Below are 21918 nucleotides of genomic sequence, written 5' to 3'. Positions count from 1 at the left end.
AAACATGTAGCTTCCAAAATGAAATATTATTTGTCTTTGTCTCCAGCTTGTATAGTATTTCCCTTCTTGTCTGAGGGGCGAGGGTAGCCTACTCGATTTGATTTGAAGTGACAGCGAGGAGTGACAGGAGAGCGGTTATTGAAGTTATAATTTAGCCAAACACTGCTTATATTGAATGGTTTGTGGCCATATGTGAAAAATACACTCCGGCTCTTGGAAAAGTGTTATCTTGCCTGCGTCTTGTGAGAAGAGCTATCTTAAGACGGCAACAGATGGCAGTGCTGGCATCAAATGGCATTTAAGGACGGCAGCTTTTGGTTGGATGCCAACACGCTGTTCCTGGTCTTTATGTGCATCTGTGTGTGTGTTTCTGTGTGTGTGGGTGTTTCTGTGTTTGGCAATTTTGCATATGTGCACATTAATGCAGGCTTGTGTGTGTGTGTGTGCAATATGTGTTGTAAAGAGAGAAGAAGAATGCGTCCGTGCGTTTTGAATTAACATCAACGACTACATTCATGTGTTCACACAGCAAGACAGCAAGACACAACATTTAAAACTAAGCGCAGAGAATAAAAATACAAGTTCATGACTATTAGTGTGAAAAGACAAAAAGAGGATAAGAGGCTGAGATACAGATGGACAAAGAGTTTTTCGGCAGAGACACAGAGACACACAGAAGGTGTGAGCAATTAAATGTGCTAAACCATCTGTCCAATAACCTGCATTTATGCTCTAGCTCCCAGATTACTCAGCAAACTGCAGCAACACCCTCACACACACACACACACACACACACACACACACACATGAATGCCATCACATCTACACTCAAAAAATAGTTCTGAATTCACACTTCCTCTATTGTTTGTGGATATGTATTGTTTTCTTTCACATACATAGCTGCATTCTGATGTATGGACAGATTTCTAACTCATTTCTGCTGCCTTTTTAGTTAGAGAAAAATGTCAGGTCATATGAGTTAATTTGGCCAGAATGATTTTTGAATTTGAGGTTGTGTATAGAATGAGATCATGTCCAGATGAAAATTAAATTGATTTGAATTGTTAAAAGGAGAAAAAAGAGAGAGAGAGAGAGAGAGCTGCGTAAAAATACAAACACATTAACATCTCTTTTGGATATTTTTTTGTGTATTTTTTTTTAAACCCTAACTTCACATTGTCAGTTTCTGCCGACTGTCAATTTGCACCAGGTACAGTAGAATTCAAGAGTTCATAATCTGATGAAGAAGTAAGAAAAACACATGTGCACCATCTGTCAAGTTTTTGTCTCAGACTACAAATCTGATGAAAATTGGTTGTCTGAATACTTAACCTTAAAACTATCTACAGATGCTCACTTTAAGCCGGTAGCTTCTTTTGTTTAGACGTTGGCAATCTGCATCACTGAAAGTCATGCTGCCTTTTTTTTTTAAACCATCTGGGTTATTTCAAAATCAAAAGAAATACTTTGAATGGGATGACTGAGCCAAGATCCGAAGTCCTAATCTGTGGATTGGTTAGTGGCCCTAGTGGCAAATCACCCAGTGGTCTCTCTCAGGTACATCGGCGTCCAGCGTGTTAAATCCCCAAGAAGAGGAGGCGTTTAAATGCCCTTTTACTCTAAAGAGAAAGCTATTATACATTCACCCTTTGGACGAGAGTATGACTTTAACAGATCTGTGTGCTTACTTTTCTTCTTTTTTTTTGGAGTGATGACTGTTGTCGCTTGTGATTTTGAGGAACCACGCCTGCCATGGAGCTTGTTTGCTGATTGGTGTGCATTATGTATTACTATAGGCATGTTTCCCTTCTGTTAACATATTCCGACCCATGAAGATCCAAGCATCAGAACACAGCCGTTATTCCACCCTTTTTTTCTGAATGATGATCAAGACTTGTGGCCAGAATGACTGCATGCCTTTTTTTGTAATATATATAAATATATGAATACCCCTACCCTTTCCAAAAATAAATACATTTACATTACTTCAAACAGCCTGAAGGGAATTTATCCTTCTCTTGATTCCCTCTGATGAATTAAGAGCATTTCCCTCAACGAGCAGGCGTGTTGATAGAAAATTGGCCTGAAGTTTAGGGAATAGCGATTTGGTCTGTTTCCTAGCTTAACTAGAGAAAACCAACATGCAAATAACACCAGGGGAGGCACTTAAGGAGAGGAGAGGAACTGCGGGGGGGTTGGGGGGGAAGGAGCTCTTTCACCATCAAAGCCAGCTAAAACGTCCACACCAGGGACTAGGTCCCATGTTAAATACTGAACTAGATTATTAATTGCTGTACCAGTAGGACCTGTTAATAAGAACCCAAAATAGCAGCTCCTTCCTTTCTGTCTTCATCTCTCGTTCTATTTTCACTTTGTATGGCTTTTTTTCTGGAGTCGACTGCTGTTCTTTCTCATGCTTTCTCAAACTTTCTGTTCACTTCATTCACTCATCTGTTTGCTTATTCATTGACGTCGTAACTCTCACTCACCTATTTCCTCTCATTGCTCTTTCACTCTTATCCTCTTTCACTCACTCACTACAGGCTGTGTAATAAAGGTGGACGTAGTCACCGTGATGTCACCCGTTGGTCTGTGAACTGATTCAAGACCCGACTTTGGAATTTTGGCCGTCGCCATCTTGGTTTTTTGGAACCAGAAGCGATACGAGATGGTGGCCCTATACAACCAAACATTATAAATCACATCTGTATGCGACCAAAAAGGTTACGCTTAACTTTCATTCACTAAAAAAAACACACAGCTGTGTCCCACTGCAGGGGCCGCATCCGGTCTACATCGGCTGGGTCCTTTAAAGAACCGATCGGTCTCTGAAATGAGAGGGTCTGGTCTACAGAGGAATTCTTTTCTGCGTCATATTTGCCACTCCTGTCGCCTAGCAACCAGTTGTGGTTGACAAGCATAGAAGAGGTAGCTAATGTTAATTGGACTAAAATGGAGCCAGAAATAATTATAATAATGAAGTATTACTTTTAATTTGATATTGTGACAGAGGATATGTGTCATTGGCACATGCCATTTTTCAGGGTTTATTCTGCTGCTTCTCCCGCTGCTGCTCCACTCAAAGACGCCATGTTGATCCAATTGTCACGGTCGCATAATAAAATCTTGGGATAAGTTGGTCTGTGAAGGATCCATCAGCTGAATCCTCCAAATCCAGGAAACATAGATCACATTTCTGGACTGTATTAGGAGTCTTTTCGAATTTATTAATTTAGAACTTTTATTATTATTATTATTATTATTATTATTATTATTATTATTATTATTATTATTATTATTTTATTATTTTATTATTATTATTCCTGTTTAACTCACTCGCCTCGTCACTTCCACTTGGTGAGGGGGGGGGGGGGCTATCATCCATGTCTCTCAGCAATGAAGAGAAAAAAATAAAAATAAATGGAGGGCAGAGGGGGTTGACAGATATGCCGGCCACCTGCTTCTCACTCACATTCTGACACAAAGAGCGTCGGCTGTTCTGCAGCATTAATCATGGTGAACTCCCTTTGACCTTGATACACGGCCATAACTGCTCAAAGTTCGGGAAACCGTCAGAAAACACAGACACAGCCAGAATGAGACACTTAAGGTGTTATCATCTGGACCCCAAAGAGGGAGGCTTTGATTCCTGCTGCTCAGAATTCAACAGTTAAAAAAAATATAACTTAGTCTGCACAACAGAATTCAAATGGGACAAAACTGTGGATCACTTTTCATTGCTTTCATACTCAACAACCACCAAACCTCTCTATTTACAGCATGTGTTTACAAGCTTTTATACACACAATTATGCTACATCAACGTTTAAAAAAAAAATTTGCACAAACTCCTTATTGGGACATCCAACGCTGAGCCACATATTTTCTTCCCATGAGAACCACTCTGAAAGACGTGCAGGTGAGGCAGAATCCAGAATGTCTTGTTGTGTTATGTTGGATGATGTGGCGTTTTACCGTTCTCCGCCAGTCACACACTGACTGACAGCCCATCCCTGGAGGGTGTCCCTCTGCCTCCCACCTCCCCTCCCTTCCTTCACCCCATAGAGGAATTATTTTTCGTCACGGAGGTGTAAAATGGACAAACACCAGCCACACGATCACACGTCCCTGTTGGACTCAATAACTACAAGTATGGTGAATATGTGTAGCGTGTTAATGCAGTACAGGAGTTATACTCACAATGACTAAGTAAAGCATAATGCAGCATTTCTTATTCATGTCTGTGACATATACTGTAAGGTCAAACAGTCCATGCCATTCCGATTCCTCTCCCCCAGCAAGAAAATCCAAATATAAACACAACAACATGAAAACGATTAAATAATAATTCATGGCATCTTTCTTATCCTTCCCCCTCTGTTTCCTCCTCTTCACTTTTGTGTTTTTTCTATTTTTTGTTGTTGTTTTGTTTCATATATATATATTTTCCTGTGTATGTATTACTATATTGTTTTACTAGTATAGTTGCAAATACCATTGTTTTGTAAATACATCTATTTCGTTCACTTGTTTTGTAAATTCTTGTTTTGTCACTGATAATTGAATAATACAGAAAATATGAACAAATAAAATAATCCATGCAATTATAAAGTGCATCAGCCTGCTACCTTAAAGTAAAGCATATTTACTTTTTTTATATTTTAGTACTTTTTAATAATAATATTGTATTTCTCTACATGCAGTTTTTAATTAAATACTTTACCTGTACGGTCTGAATACTTCCACCAATTAGTGACTTGCTAAGCGGGGAGATTGTTTCTATTTCATCTCTGCCAAATTAGAGCAAATGTGCTGATGTCAGAAATCAGAATCTGAAAGGAGTTTATTGTCAAGTACGTTTTTAATAGTTGTTAAAAAGAATAAACAATAAAGCAAAGTACTGCAGTCAAGAACATAAATAAAAAAACTGCATAAACTGAAAAGAACACTGTATAATAATAATAATAATAATAACAATAATAATAATAATAATAATAATAATAATAATAATAATAATAATAATAATAATAATTATCTACCTCTCGTCATCTTATCACATAAATGATGATAATAAATACCAAAAATCATTAAAGTAAAGCAGGCCTATCAGAGACTAAAGGGAATCATATTACTGTAGGCTATCTGTGTCTATTATTGTTACTTTTTGTATAATCTTTATTCTTTGTGATGACAGGCAGAACAACCCAAAAAAAAATCCAGTTTCAACCGGAGTTATTCTTGGCATAAACGTTGACCCAGGTGATGCAAAACTGCACCGTTTGATTCATGAGCAGTGACAACTGCGGGCATGAAACATATGGAGCTGTTTGTGAAATAAATAAAAAAAAGATTAGAATCTGTCCTCTTGTCACTTTCCCTCCTCTTGTGTCCACGCAAACACCTGTATCAATAAAATAATACAACTGCAATAGTGTGTTCCCAAATCAATGAACCTCTTGTGCCTGTATAAAATGATCCAAACGAAGACACTTTGAGATTTTTTTGAATTGTAAATAATGGTAATGATATCTTAACGTTATAACACTAGTAGCCAGGAAGGTCATGCTGATGCTGGTCATCCTATCAGCTGTTTTTACTGCCTGCAGGTGTGAGACAAGCTGCAGCTGAGGAGCTGCCAGCGTTATCACACTGACTGAAGAGGTGTGTGTGTGTGTGTATGTGTGTGTGTGTGTGTGTGTCACGTTGCCCTAGCCCGGTGCTCCTCAAGGACTTGCCTCCAATTTGTGCAAAACAAAAGGAGAGGAATCATCACATCCGAAAATTAAAGTTTTCTTTCTCTCCACTGACTGAAAACGAGAGCAAAACTCTCGACCGCCTCGGTTCCACAGTGCAAACTTTCACTGCATGAACTTAGCGACTCCTCTTTGGAAGCATTTTTTTCATGAGGCAGGTAACAGTAGCATTAGACTTACAAGATAGAAATAGCCCCTTTTCACAGAGATCAGCTTGTAAACACGATCAAGACGTGTATAGAGAATTATCTACCACGGAGCTTAAATCACCGCAACTCTTTAAAACCTCTTCCGGTCGAGCTGTTATTTACCCGCTTCCATAAGCTTTCTTATCTCCCTTCCTCATTTCCTCTCCTCCTCCTCCTCCTCTTCTTTCCAGTCTTCTCTCCCCACTTTTCCTCCCAACCAGGGGAAGCCTATTTGTCCGCTTTAAGTGAAATCACTCAATTCTTTCAGGAAGAGACTTTGGAGAGGTTGGTAACTAAGAGAGAGGGCGAGAGGGAGAAGTGTGTGTGCGTGAGAGAGAGAGTCCACCTTCCAAATAAGTTCCATTAATCATAGGCCAGAGTCTAATGTAACTAATATTTTACAATTAGAGGAGACAAGATGGAGCTGGGGGCCATCTATCTCCCTTACACCACATGATCATCGATTCATAAGAGCTCAGGAGAGAGAACGAGGGAGAACGCAACACACTAGCCCTGCATAAAACACACACACACACACACACACATGCATACGCGCAGATGCTTAGCAGCAAACAGAAGGGTGCATGAGAATGAGGGGACAAGCTGTCACATTAGCATTTCTTAGTATATGATCTGTTTAAAATCAGGGCTGCAGCTAACAGTTCTTTCTCCCTCTCTTCATCAATCAATCTATTGACGGTTTGGTTATAAAATACCAGAAAAACAGCGAAAGACGCCGCAGACATGTCGTCAGACTCCAAGAGTGACGTCTTCTAATTGCTTGTCTTGTCAGATCGACAGTCCAAATGCTCAAGTTGGTTCAATTACGGTGATATGAAAACGAAACTCACACATTTATAGAGATGACGATCGGAGGCATTTTAAAATTTCGGAAATTGAAATGAATTAATCAGTCCACAAAAGCGATGGCAACTAACTTGCTGTTGATTTAAGGAATTCTGTCGACACTTCTTACAACGTATACAGCATCGTCGAGTATCGTGGCGGCACATTTTATGAATCGCATCAATAACATAGCATAGGTTATTATAGACTAAATAACTGTACATTTAGTTTTGCACTTCCAAGGGGTTTGGAACAGTGTGAGAGTAAGTTCAGTATATGGAAGCTGCAGGTTTGCGCGGAGCCTTTTTTACGGCCCTTGGAGGCTATCTAGAGGAAGGAGACAGGAACACATGGCAGCCGGACGCACAAAAAGGATATTTCATGTTTCATGTTTATCGGTGTATTTGCAATATTTTCAATAATGGAGGAATGATAGACGTAGAGGAAAAGAGACAATGAAAAGTAAATTAGTTAAACCAAACTCTGGACTCAATTAAAATGTGGGTGAAATAGTGAACCTGACTGCTTCTGTTTGGTGACTACAAAGATGGATCGAACAGGCAACGGCGTGAACACACACACCTTTTTGTTAAAGACATTGGAGATAGTGTCAGGAGTCTTTCTCTGACCCTCTTTATGAAGCCAGGATTTAAGATAAGTGCAGAATAATTTTGACAAGGTACCAAATATAAAGTCTGCTCTTTCTTTACATTTAATAATAATTCAATGAATGATAAGTTGTTTTGATGATTCAGTTAACTGATATTGTGTCTGTAAATTTCCTTCTACATACTCAATACATTGGAAATTATTTGTTAAAGTGTGAAAAAATATTTTGGCCTTAAAGTATTCAAAAAGGGTCACAAAACACAGAATGTATTCAGTGGCGTTCAATGTTTCTCTTTTCAATGCAACTTCCTCAGAGGAGGACCGCAACCCTGCCACCAGCTCTGCACCAAAACATGGTCTGCTCTGCCCTCTGGTGGTCCAATAACAGCGCTGCGCTGCTAGACTCCATCCGCTCTAATGTAAAGGAGGGAGGGGAAATTAGAGGCAGCTGAACAAATGAGCAGAAAGTCGGGTTCATCAGCAGGTCACCATCTGCCCGGTGACCAACCGAAGGCTGGCAACGGCAAAACCGCTGCAGAGCGTCATCATACGCACATCAAATCCCCACGCAGACGCAGGAGCATGCACGCAATTATACAATGCGGCGGCATGCATGCACAAACATGTGCTTACACACGCGGCTGCACAACATGCCACGGAGGAGGATGAGAGGAAATGGATACTGAAGAGAGGGAGAGGGAACGAGAACTGGAAGACACGGGGAGAGACGGAGCAAATGACGAGAGAGGAAGTTAAATGAAGGGCAAAGAGCGGCGTTCGTCACAATGTGAAAGAGGTCGCTTCAAATGTTGTACTCGTCTGAACAATGAACAGCAACACACACACACACACACACACACACACACACACATTCTCAGACATGTACACACACACACACACGACAGGCCGGATGAAATGAAAGATGACCTAATGTGTTCTTTAATCAGACACATGTGCCCCGTTACATGGAGACACACACCTCACATGACACACACACACACACACATTCATGCATGCCCACACACACACACACACACACGCGCGCGCGCTTCAAATGTACAGCTCATGATGTACTAGCAGTATACTGATTGTTCAGTCTCAGCCATCTTAAAATCCTTGGCCGTGTGTGTGTGTGTGTGTGTGTGTGTGTGTGTGTGTGTGTGTGTGTAGATATAAACCAGTCAAACAGTTACTTTCTCCGGATGTGAGTTTTATTGGCAACAGACTCGGAGACATGAGCCCCCCCCCCACCAACCCACCAACATCTGGTGTGGTGCAGCTGATCCGTTTAAAAATTAGTAAGGCATTGACCTGGGCGGCCTCCCAGCGGCGCTGCAGCCTTCGGGGTCCTGCCGTTAGGTTAACACAAGTACGGATTCAATGCGGCACAGATCGAGCGTGAAATATTTCCTTCCTTTGAAAAGCACAGTCAGTTGAGCCGGCGGAGAGGACACTTTGTGCCGGCGTTAAATGTTATGATAAGGGAACTGCTTTGCAAAATGTATTTATACTGGCACCCACATATGTACATATTTGCTCTCACACACACAAGGAGGTTTATATTAGTGTAGTTTTGAGGCCTCAGCCGTCTCACACTCACTGTAAACTCACACTCGTTTCTGTCTGACCTTGAACACCGTTTATGAACCCATTTGAACTAAATCACGAGGACAAAACATTTATTGAAAAGAACTGAAAAAAAAAATATATTTCGGATTTTGATTCTACTCTGAACAACATTGGCCTTTCCAAATCATGCCAACTGTATTCCTGCAGCACGGTATCACTCTTCAATGATGGAAATCATATTGCTGCCCTGAATTGTGACCCCTCAACATGACGCTAACCGTTGTCAGTGATCATTAAGACTTTTTAAAAAGGAGTAAACAAGTGTGAGGATCTTAGACATAGATTGGATAATAATGCATTTGTGCAAATGTTTTCCTAAATGATTGAATCAATGACGACACATTTAAAATTGATGTGTCACTGACAACTGGTAAAGGAAAAGTTATTCTTATTTTATTGATCCTCTGCAGCAGATTGATAATATGTGCCAGAGTTGTTATAAGTATGTAGTGATTATACAACATGAACTGGAAAAATACCACCATTTTTAATAATAACAGAATATTTAATACTGATCAAGGATAATCCTATAACACATTGTCCATTCTTCAATTACACTTACTTCTATTTCCAGCCACAGTCAGTGTTCCAGTATAAGCTGAGTATGCCCAGTCCATTTAGTTGCGTTTAGACCAGTCCACGCACCTGGCTGGTGGTCCCCAATTCACATTTAGACCAGTCCACATACCTGGCTGGTGGTCCCCAGGTCGCATTTAGACCAGTCCACACACCTGGCTGGTGGTCCCCAGGTCGCATTTAGACCAGTCCACACACCTGGCTGGTGGTCCCCAGTTCGCATTTAGACCAGTCCACACACCTGGCTGGTGGTCCACAGCTCACATTTAGACCAGTACAGACACCTGGCTGGTGGTCCCCAGCTCGCATTTAGACCAGTAGAGACACCTGGCTGGTGGTCCCCAGGTCACATTTAGACCAGTACAGACACCTGGCTGGTGGTCCCCAGGTCGCATTTAGACCAGTCTACACACCTGACTGGTGGTTCCCACAGTAACTTTTTTTGACAATACAGAATTGCTTTTATTTAAGTAAATCTCTGAATACAGTATTGCATATGTTTTCCAGTTATATAACTATGTTTGTTTCAGATCTGAGGCTGGGCGGATTGTGAGACCCCCGGGCCCTGGACCAGACATGTAAGGCCCACCACCTCTCCTACATGGGAACAAGATTGTTGTGTTGTTTTACTTTGTTGTTGTTTAAATCTTTTTGTTGCTATTTTTTGTCTGTGGTTGTTTTACCTTTTTTGTAGTGTTTTTCTTTCTTTCCGTGTTGTCATTTTGTGATTGTTTGCCCCATGTTGTAGTTGTTTTGCATGTTTTTGTAGTCACTTTTTGTCTCTTTGTTATCAGTTTACACTTTGGAGTTGTTGTGTGTCTCTTTGTCATTTTATTTGCCTCTTTTCACATTCATTGTGAGTCTTTTTTTTTCAGCTGTCTTTAGTTGTTAAAGTCTCTTCCTATTCTTTCTGTGTCTCTTTGTGGTCTTCTTGAGTCTTGTCTTTTGAGTAACATTTTGGAGGTGACCAGGGAGGCCCCTGACACTTTGGGCCCCTGGGCCTGTGACCGGTAGGCCTGTTCAGTAATCCATCCATGGATCTGAGTACTTCTTCCAACACCGAATATAACCTTGGATGCAGCATACTCTCTGCTTGCAACAGCATGATTGGTATCGGATACGGTATCTGATTTTCTGATCTACGATAGGAAGAACAGCAGGTAACTGTGTTGTCTACTGCAGGTATTTGTCGACACCGATCAATTGTAGCTGTTAGTTTAAAACAATACGTTTTGATAAGGGGTATACGAAGTGGAACAGTTCTAAAGTGGGAACGACCAAAAGAGAGAAGAATGAAGGAGAGGTCGGATGCATGCACTCAAAAGGCTGTCAAAGAGAACTTCATCTGCAGATAAAGAAAGAGGATGTGGATAAGACCAAGATGTCTGATTAATGCTGCATTCATTTGATGTTAAAGTGCTTTGCTGTGATTTAAATGCGGGAATGTGTTTCCTCATACGGGTTTCACGACAGCTACTTTAGGGACACATTTGGGGGACGAAGTAGCGCAGACAGTTATTTTGTTGTGTGCATTCGACATCGCGGTCACAGTCCCTGAAGCTTTCACACGTTGACTGAAAGATAATAACTTGGGCTGAAAGTGACAGACTAACTCTCCAAACAGTTTACCCACTTCTGATCACAGTCCGACACGGTGGATCGCCTTCCTCATTCTCGCTCTGTCAGAAATGAAGAAATTAAAAAAACATGAAACAGGCCGTTTGCTCTGTGAGAATCCATTGTTTGTTTGTTTTTTTAGTTTGAATACATTTTATTTTTACTATAAGTACAGTTCAGTAGTTACAAAACAAAGCATCTGCCATGAGGGTACAGTGAAACATAAAGAGTGTTCAGCTCACAAGACAGGTTTTGTACATAATATGTGGAGTGGAATGCTCATTATAGCTGGTTCAGACAAGGAAAGAGCCCAAGTGAGACTCTCGCCATTCATCTCTCATCTTTACACCTCTGGAAAACAGAGATAGGGTCAGAGGTCAAAGCCTCAGTGCCTCCAGCAGGATACGTCTGATTGGTTTACTCGGACCCCATTTCCAGAATTCCTCCCTTCAAACACCCTGTTATATTTCCCTACAACCATTTCTTCTCACGTTTCATATGTCTCACTCATATTATTTTTAATCCCCTCTTTTCCTGGCATATTGGAATTGAAAGAATGGTTAATTGTAGTCTACATAAATCAAATTAAAATGAATTGGGGGGGGGGAGAAACAAATACAAACAGAGGCTGTACTGCAGCAAATTCTTCTCAAGTTGGAATTTGAGCACTGAAGCAGTAACGCGCCTACAACTGCAGGTTAAAAAGGGAATTTGCATACAAAAGAAATCGGGGTAACAATTTGTCCAAAGCCACATACAGTATAGACGTTGCTCAAACTGAAATAAGTATTATATTTGGACTGTACATACCGCATTAGAATTTTTCTCTGGGTTTCACAAAAAAATAACGTAGAAACATTTCACAATGCCAAGGGACACACAAACACACACCTTCAGTTTAGTTAGTTAGCTAGTTTTGTACTGTATAGGTTGGATTTATAATACTATCACAGTGCAAAATACTTCAGAGAACCAAAACAAATGAAAGAAATAAGAAAGGATTAAGTCCCTCTATGCATAATGGACTCTGTATATATGGGAGCAAATATGTTTGCAGCACAGGAGACGATTGTCATCTTTTTCCTCTTCTTTTTTTTTTTTGATCAGTAAATGGAGAAGGCATTAATGTACAGTACATATAAAAAATTAAAAATAAAATCAACCCTACGTCCTACAGTCTAGCACAGCTACATATTGTAGAAGCAATAACAGATGACTTGTATCTAAGGCTATACACAATATGTCTTTTTTCCAGTTTTTTTTTGTTCTTTTTTTTCTCATCTTAAAGTAAATACATCAAACCATTTTCAGTAGTCAGTAACACTGTGCAACAATGATCAGTGGCAGTATTTTAGAAACATCTGCAACACTAAAGTCCTTGAGGTTGACATGAGAGATGACGAGAGAGGGGTGGAGGGCGATAAAGAAACAAACTGTTCCCCCTTCTGTTTTTTTTTTTTATTTCTTCTCAGTCAAACTCTAGAAGAAAGCCTACCTTTAGAGAACGTGGCCGTGAAAACATCTTTGCTTTTCCTTGTCACAAATGCTTTTAAAACTTTTGTTTTCACTTTTTTTTTTAACTACTGTATATCTCTCTATGTACATTAAGCGTCAATGGGCGCTGTGTCGAATGATACAGAACAAGAAAAAAAGAGAAAAGGAGCCATATAGCAGGGTGAAGGCCTGTACTGGCCTGGTTATGGAGAGGGGGGGATATACTGTAGTATTATAGTACATTTAGGGCAGTTTGAATAGTCTTTCTTCTTCACAATCATCATTAGCACCACCATCATCAAATGTCACCTGTTTTTTTTTGTTTTTGTTTTGTTTTTTTACTTGCATTGTAGATTGTCATATGGTGCCCTGTCCTTTGTTAACCATAACAAGTGTGATGCATGGTGATGGGACATAAACAGTGACTCTAAGACAGCTGATAGGAGAGCCAGAAGTGGCCGGTCTGACAGGAAATGTGCTTGGTCTCTGTCAGCAGCCCGGTAAAGTTGAGTTTCTATTCTACAGTAGAATACATTCCAGGTGCAATATAAGGGTGGCCCGTGGAAGTAGCTGTCTTCTTCATGTAACAGGAGGGGAAAGTCTTTGAAAGCATTTGATTAAGCACTACACCTCAGGACTACGTTTTTTTTTTTTTCTTTAAAAAAAAGACACACCTTTCTAGCTCAAGGAATGTATCAGAGATTGCGGTGCCAGTTACAGGAAGTGCTAATCAGACAGGTAGTTTCATCAAAAGAAAAAAAGAAAAAAAAAACAACATTGTACAAGAGAAAAGACAACAAAGACAAGGGGCGTTCAGACCACAGGCGACAAAACAGGAAAGTTGCCTTCACTTTGTTTAGTGTCCAAGCATCTCGCAAATCCATCCCCAAAGGAAACTGTCCCAAACTGTCCTTCGTATAGTTCACGCCTTCTTTTCACTCTGACGGTAGTATGTGTTTTTTTTTTCATCTTAAATAAAGTCTTTGTTATAGTGTACTCCTTCATTTATCCTCCATCCTCCTCATTATCATCGCCTTCATCCTCATCCTCATCATCCTGCCGGTGCGGGCCGTTAGTCTTTGTTTACAGCGTGGGCGTCCAGCCCCTCTGGGTCGCCTAGGTTATGGTTGTTAGGGTGGTTAAGGTCGTTGTTAAGATGGTTGGAGTCGTGGGTCAGCGCGGGGTCGTGGGTCATTGGCTGGTCCTCCTCTCCTACCCAGAGATGCACTATGGCCAATGAGAGAACAAGAGGCAGATTAGCACCACGGACCCAACACACTGACCCCACCCATCAGCATACACACATATATGCACACACACACACACATATACACACACACACACACTCACACACACACACACACTCAGCATTGCATCACATTGTCAAGTGTGGCCAAATGGATGGATATTTGAGACTATCAGATTTGCCCAGGGTGCCATACCAAAGTGTGTCAGTTGAAAAGACTTTAAAGGGTCATTTCACCCAAATGACAAAGACATAACATATTGTTCACTTACCTGTAGTTCTATCTAGTCTTAAAGATAGTTAAGGTTCTTTCTTTGGTATCAAGTCCAAGTTCAAACTTTCCTAGGACAAGTCTATGCATTATGCCTGATTACAGGGACACTTAAACATAATTTTCCCACAAACATTTACATTACATTTAGGTCATTTAGCAGACGCTTTTGTCCAAAGCGACTCACAATAAGTACATTTGTCAAAAGAAGGAAACAAAGAAACCACAACGTATCATTGCCGATAAAGTAAGAGCTAAAAATAGAACAAGTGTTAGGTCCTCATCTGAGTACCTAACAAACAATATTCAATTCACCTCCATTGTGTGGTGGTGGAAATTTCAATGTATCCAAACACGGACTAATGAAACCAAGAGCATAGGCATGGCTACTGCTAGTGAGACAATGTACATTTCAGTGAACTGACCCTTTATATGTCTCTCCTGGATTTCATCATGTGACTCGGACCAGCAACAGAAAAACCTTCAGCTCACAGTCCCAAATCCCTTTTGCGTTTGAAGGAATGTCAGTCATCTGTTGTGTACGTTAATAAACTGATCATGTTTTAGTGTCTAGGGTGGACAAAATAACAGGAACGCCTTACAATGAAACACCTTCAGATACAATGATTCCACAGATTACCTCCATGTCCATTTACTGTAGTATGACGTTATAAGTGGACTCTTTTTATTATTATTATTATTATTTTTTGGTTTGCATGGCATTCAAGGCAGTCCCTGTTATTCATCTAGCGACTCCAACAATCACCGTAAGTGGCTATTAGCGAGGTAAGAGGCTGCTCCTTACACCAGCAAGGTCAGCAATGGATCCATTCCATTGCTATATTTACTGCACAAATCTCCCATTCGTTTCCTCCTAATTCTATGTTTGCATCTTCTGTAAACAGGGGCTTACATCGCGAAGCAGCGTGAGGGCGCTCGGTGATATAATCATTTCTAAAATGATACCAAACGCTAACACATTATGGTTATGCCAAGTGGAATAGTTTCATACTTGTTACAATCAAGTTGGTTCGGCTCAATGAGTGTGACAGGAAGTGTGACGGTGGGTGAGAAGAGAAGGGAGTAAATCTAATAAAAAAGTTTTAAGCCTCAGTGAAACAGTAAGAAATGCATAACTGTAATTAGGTCCCACAGCAGCGGCCACTAAATAATACAACCCCCCCCCCCCCCCCCCCCCCTTTTTTTTCTACACTTCCATTCCCTCAGCAACTTCTTAGAAAATTATTTTGCAATAAAACACTGCCGAACACATTTGCATGTCATGTTCTTTTAAAGTGGCGTTATGAATCTGACAAAACCAAATTAAAACACAGGTTTATTTGAGCTGTGCTTTTTCGCGAGGACGGAAATGGATATGAAAATGAAAGGAAGTGGCGCTGTAGCAGAGGGAAAATAAAGAGCTAATAACATGATAAAACATCTCTTCCATTCACCACCAAGTAATAACTCTCAAGCTGTCTGTGAGCGGAGTGAACGACCTTAGTATCACTCCAACCAACATTTGCTTGACTCCACATCTCATATGGCTTTCTGCTTTTAATGATCCACGCTCATCGCTCCGTTGCTCCTAAAGCATAATTACAAATAGCTGTTTGTTTTTGTTTTTTTATTCTAGTGATAGTCGCATTGAAAAACTGGGACGTATGAGATACACTGGGATTAGATCACACAAAGCACCATTAAGATGACGGGTGGTGAGAATACAGCTGCGTTCACTGAAGGGCCGCTCTCTCTTACACTCAGCTAACTGGCTTTCCCCATCAAACTCACATTTATAAATCCTCACTACCAAAGGACAGGAGTTCATTACCGACTTTCACCACAAGATGGCAAGCTAATACAGTAAATAAGACACTGAAGCCAGCATGTAGCTGAGCATACGCCTCTACAGAGAGACGGGTAAACCAGACATTTCCCTTCTGATGGAGATTCGCATTCAAAATCTGTTTTAAAAGTGTAAAGACTGTTTAAATTAAAGGACCTGATTTGCTAAAATGCTCTTATTAAAAATATGAATTAAAAATTTAAAGAAGCTGTTAAATATCTCACTTATTCTTAAATTGTATACCACGTACAACAACATGACTAAAATGAACCCCCCCAAAATAAAGTTCCCTTGTTTTGAAGCTACAAAAAGTGTCTCGCTCTCCCCAAGGGCACTTCCTGCCTTTGACTTCCCTGTAAAGAAACTTCCTGTAACGAGCTCCAGATTAGGCCCCATATTTGATTTTCACTGTTCATTAACTAAGCCACCTGGAATGTTATTATTTAAGCACGCTGCTCCTTCTCCCCAAACAACTGCCACTGCGAAGGGGGAGAGATTTCCTGGCCAACTTTATAGATTTAGCATAACTTCCCCTCACAGTTTTTAATTTCCCATTCGGGCAGACGGCAGATGCACCTCACAGACACAGAAAACCTGCCTGGCATTCCTTTATCACATCAACGCAGGGCTTATCTATGCGTCTCCTTCAAATGCTCGGCCCGTCAGAACCCTCGCCGCATAGATGATATTGATGAAAGTCCATCTCAATAAAAAAAAAAAAATTATCTAACGATTACTGTCTTGTATTAAAGCGGAGGAAGAGCAGTAAATCTATAGTACATGCGCACGTCGCCTCGACGCTCTTAAAAAGACTACATGAAAGAGCAAGTACGCCCTCTTATGGCTTGTTGGGATACAGCAGATGGAGGACAGGATGGTTATTGGAGAGGATAGGACCTGGGAAAGGGAACCATATGGTGTGAGGACACACAGCTCCAGGATTCATCCACTGTTAATACATGTGTCATGCTTAACAGAATGGATAAATGGGTAGGAGGATGGAACAATGGCATACCGCTGCACTCTGAGCATGTGTCGGACGACCGCCTTGGGACGCCATTGGACTGTGTGTGTGTGTGAATATGTGTGAGTCTCAGAGGCATCACCTGACATTAATAGCAGTCTGTGAAAGCGTCACACAAACAGGCGCTCACCGAGCAGAAGCTGGCTTTTTGCGATGTGGCACATTTGAGCAGCATGTCTTGATATTCTGTAGCGGACACTGATGACTGAGAAGGATGCCTCGGTGTCAGCAGCTCGACGCATGATTCACTCTATTTTAGAGGACCATGAAGTCTCAAGCTCAAGCTTTTCAAAAGCGAGGTGAATGGAGTTGTTGTTTGTGCTGTTAAAATAGTGATCCAACATATATCATCATAGGTATATCTTCAGTAGAGAGCACTCCCAGAAAGTAGTTCTGTGTTAAACTCTTCACAATTATTGCTCCTTAAAAATGGAAAAGCTTTAATTGAATCTAGTATTCTACACACCTCAAAATATGTTGAAGCAGAAATCATAAATGTCTAAATCTGACTTAATCAAAACAATCTGCATTGAAAAAGGTAAATGGAAAATATATATTTATATAATTATGGTTAAGTAGCATCTTATGATTATTGATACAAACAATCATTTAATTTTTTAAATCTCGTTTTACAGAGTTTTTCTTTTCATATTTTTGATTGTTTGTTATGCGGTCTGTTTTGTGTTCCCAGCTTGAAAATCAACAATAACATAAAATTATTATTATTATTAAATTAGAAAAGGTCACGTTATATTTAAGGTCACAAGTTGATTAACAGATGGAAAAAACAACATATTTCAGGCCTTTTTGTGAGATTTAAGTCAGATTTGTTATTCTTGTGAACGATTGGACTCTTTCCCTCTTCTGAAATGATTGAAACAAAACCAGGAGGAAGAAAGTTATTCTTTGGCTGCACTTACAACAACTGGGAGGTTTGGATGCAACTGGTCACAAGCAGGACATGAGTAGACTTTGCTTCGTTTTTAACAAAAAAGGTTTAGAGCCCCAACTGAAGGTACATGAGAATAAGAGCTTGTTAAGACAGAGTGAGGCTGACTGCAGTGTCCTGAAGCTGTAAGAAACTCCACTCAATTACATTAAATATCAAATATGTATTAATCATTATGGTCATCCCTTCTGTCTATAATGCACTATGAACATAATATTAATGCATCTGATTCTGATTCTTGACCATATAACAAATTATAAAATGCTTTAAAATGTGTAATGATCATTGTTGTAAAGCTTTGTATTTATGGGTGCTTATAACGATAAATAAACAGTACTCCATAATTGCCGGTCATTCACTGCCTTTATAGTGTAATTCGATTACTGTACTTTACACTCTTTTCTTTGAATAAATTATTATAATGTGCTCAGAAGTGACGTTAAGTCCTCTTTAAATAAAAAAAGTAAATTATATATTTTACAACATTGTTTATTTTGTTCTTGCAAATATGTAATTCTATTTTTTTACTTTATTTAAAGCCAACAACGACCACTTAAGAGTTACTTATATCACATTATAAAATACATGTGTTCCAACTATGGGAATTATACTGTGACCAGCAATTATGATACAATTACAGATCCTTGACCTTATAATATGTCAGATTATTGTTGTTATAAAGCATTATGAGTATTCATGACTGTTTTTTTTGTAGTTATATAGTATTGAGTAGCTTATACAATATGCACAAGGCCTTATACACATGGGCGTCATAGAACGTGCTGACAAAGTGATCTCATCTAAAAAAAAATAAAAAATAAAAATAGGCATCAAAAGTGTGGTGGTCGTGGCGGCTCGTCTGTCATCGTGTTTGTCCATATGGACTTTTACAGTGTGCAAAGTGGAGCTCGGAGCCCTCAGTGTGCCACTGAAGGTGGCTGTGGCTCCTTTGTTCCTCTCCCAGGCATCCGGGCCGACACTAGCAGAAAGTGTTGTTCTTGGCACAGCCCCGTCTCATTGTACAGCCCAGTATTTATAAATATGTAAATATGAGCGGCACCAGGCATAACACGGCCCGCTTGTATACACCGAGGAGGAGCGGCGAGGAAGTGAGCGCACCCCCCACCCCCCTCTCCAAAATTTTATTTTTAGATGGTTTTAATGAATACAGGATGTTTATAGTTACCATTCCCTGTGATTCGCACAAAAGACTAGAAAAATCCACATCCACCCTGCCACCCCTCCTCTGCACCCTTCCCACCCTCATCCCGCCCCCTCCCCCAATCCCTCAAAGCACTACTAAAGAAGAAGAAGAAGAAGAAGAAGAAGAAGAAGAAGAAGTAGAAGAAGAAGGGGTGAGGGAAGGAAGGGAAAAAAAAGCAAATTTGTGGTGAAACGCAGCAGGATTGTTGTGCTCTCAGTCTGCTTGCGGCTCAGATCCCTATTAGACAAACATAGCGTGGTGTTAAGGTGCAACAAAGAGTGAGGAAAAACTCCTGTGTGTGCAGGTGGAGAAGGAGACAGACCGAGGCAGAGGCAGAGAGAGAGAGAGAGACGAGATGTGCAGCGAAAAGGTTCTTCGCAAAGCAACTTCAAGGCAGAACGCAATTTGCGTGTGGCTTTTTTTTTAAGTTGCAAAAATAATACAAAAGCCGAATCAATATGTGCGAGGAGTGGGTACCTGTTTTCTGTTGTCTGTGATAATGTGTTTGCTTTTTTTTTTTCTTCTTCTTCTTCCTGTGTGCGCGATGACTCCATGTCAACTTGTTTTCTTTTTATAAACTCAGTTTTGTTTCGCTGCAAACTCTCGGGTCGAGTGCGAGCTAATGCGTGTGACAGGATGGGAAGAATAAAAAAAAAAAAAAAAGGAGAGCGAGTGAAAATGCGAGAAAGAATGATTGCAGTTGGGGGGAAACACAATGAAGTGAATGTTAGTGGCCTCTTTCTATCTCTCGCTCTCTGTCTCCAAAACTATTTCTGAGGCTAAAAGATTGCCGGCTTGATAATACCTCCGCTGAGCAATTTAAGCCCAAACACTCTGATGCTACAATCTGTCTTCTCTGCCTGATAGCGCTTTTCTCCCCTCTCCTCTCCAAATTACTTTCTTTCATATCTAATTATATTTGCTAATGATCTTATAAGAGAATAATGGAATGTGCTTGATCTATTACCTTTTTTTTTCAATACATAAATACAATGCGGGGGAAATGACTATTGGAGACAGGAGGAAATGTTTTTTTTAATGTTTTTGATGAGAGGGAAAATGAAGCTGGGAGCTGCAGGGTCATTAATGGGCGATGAACGCAGAGGTCATCTCTCACATTCTCTTTGACATTTCTCTCATCTGACGTGCTGAAACAATCACAACCTCATCCGCACTCTCCACCGTGCCCCTTTCGCTTCGCTGTTTCCTCGCTAATCTCCCAGCTATCCACCTCGGGCCTCTTTGATCTTTTAATGGAAACATCGAAACTTTGTTGAGCTCCACTTCGGCGTCGCTTGTTTATGGTCTGGTTTCGCGTTTCGCCTCAAACTCACGGAGTTAAATCTTGAGAGCGTGCTCGAATAAATATCACACAATGTCGATTTGGCAGATAGATCGTCAAAAAAGAATGGCGGTAGTCTTAGAGGCGTAGAAGAGGCGAGACGAGATGACCTCAGTGTGAAGCGGGAGAGCCGGGAAGCCGGAACAGACGCTTTAATGACGTGTTATGTGAGCGACCAACCACCAGGGGGATTTAAAGAGCTCAGAAGAAGACGATTCAAGACATGATGCACAGCTTGCGCTTGAAGAGTTTTTTTTTTTTTTTTTGCTGGGATGCTCGTGTACAAGGAGACACCGTTGTGGTGGTATACCACCAAAAACGTTTCATCTTATACTATGATTGTTCAGTGGCCCATGAAGCCAAAACGTTTGATATCCTGTGTATGAAATTACCCAGATCTTCTGCATCCATGGGGCCCATCGATCAAATGCACTAGTGTTTCCTTTAACTCCACCTCCCAAATGTTGGGTCTCGACTTGCCCACATGAACCGCACTTTATTATGTCTTGGGAAATAACATTAAGAAAATAAATTGTAAAAAAAAAACTTTTAGGACGAATGATAAGGTTTTCACGAGGAAGTTGATGTGTCGTTAATTCAATTTTCAAAATAAGCTTGCAACCTAGGTTTACTTTGTGTTTTCATGTTAAAATGCTGTGAAATAAGTCAACATTGACTTGGTTTCACATGGGACACAGACAGTGGTCACCTGGGTGAAAGTCCTGCATTTCTTGAACCCCTCCATCCTTTCCCTAAGGAAGGACTTTCTCACTCTTGATACCACATCAGTTGCTCTGAGCGTCAAATGATGACAGGGATGGGTTTACGTTGGAGTTAGTTGAAAGACTTGATGAGTTGGGACTGAGAATAGGTAGACGGAACAGGAAAAAGACATTTAAGACTATGTGAACATATTTTCTACATTAATGAAAAATGTTCAGAACCAAATGTACAGGGTGCTTTGCCGTGACTGGGACTATCACCATCAAGCTGCATATTTTAACTCGTAAGTTATAAAGTCCTAAAGTAATCGCAAAAATAAAAATACACGGCCTTGATCATTGGTCAGTTATGCCTTATGTATGTGGCGGAGGATGTCATGTGAGGGTTTGCAACAGGGGACCAGGCAGATCAACCTTCTGCAGCAACCCTTAAAAAGGTAATTCTGCAAATATCTGGCAATGTCCCTCCATAACTTTTTCTGAGTTCAGCTTTTTAAGAATTCAACAAAATCACAGAGGAAAAGTAGTAGTTCTTATTATCTTTCCCTCTTCAAATGATGGCTTTTCAACTTACAAAATCCATTTGCCTTTTAACTGAATAAC

The 21918-nt window shown here is 40.4% G+C and overlaps 1 protein-coding gene across 4 annotated transcripts in view; it reads right to left on the bottom strand.

The window, feature by feature from the left end:
* znf536 (zinc finger protein 536) overlaps positions 1-21918 on the bottom strand; it is a 218101-nt gene that overhangs the window by 8940 nt on the left and 187243 nt on the right. Inside the window, exon 8 of one of the 4 annotated variants that reach the window (XM_084006602.1) lies at positions 11345-13938. The exons of the other annotated variants lie outside the window; for them this stretch is intronic. Within the exon in view, the coding sequence (XP_083862728.1) occupies positions 13784-13938 (155 nt within the window). The 3' untranslated portion in view covers positions 11345-13783. Of the gene's footprint in view, positions 1-11344; positions 13939-21918 lie in introns of those variants that run through there. 4 annotated transcript variants of the gene reach the window in all.

The sequence above is a fragment of the Eutrigla gurnardus genome (assembly GCF_963514095.1).
Source record: "Eutrigla gurnardus genome assembly, chromosome: 1".
NCBI lineage: Eukaryota > Metazoa > Chordata > Actinopteri > Perciformes > Triglidae > Eutrigla > Eutrigla gurnardus.
Note: the sequence above shows the minus strand (reverse complement) of the source record. Positions and strands in the feature narration are given on the sequence as shown.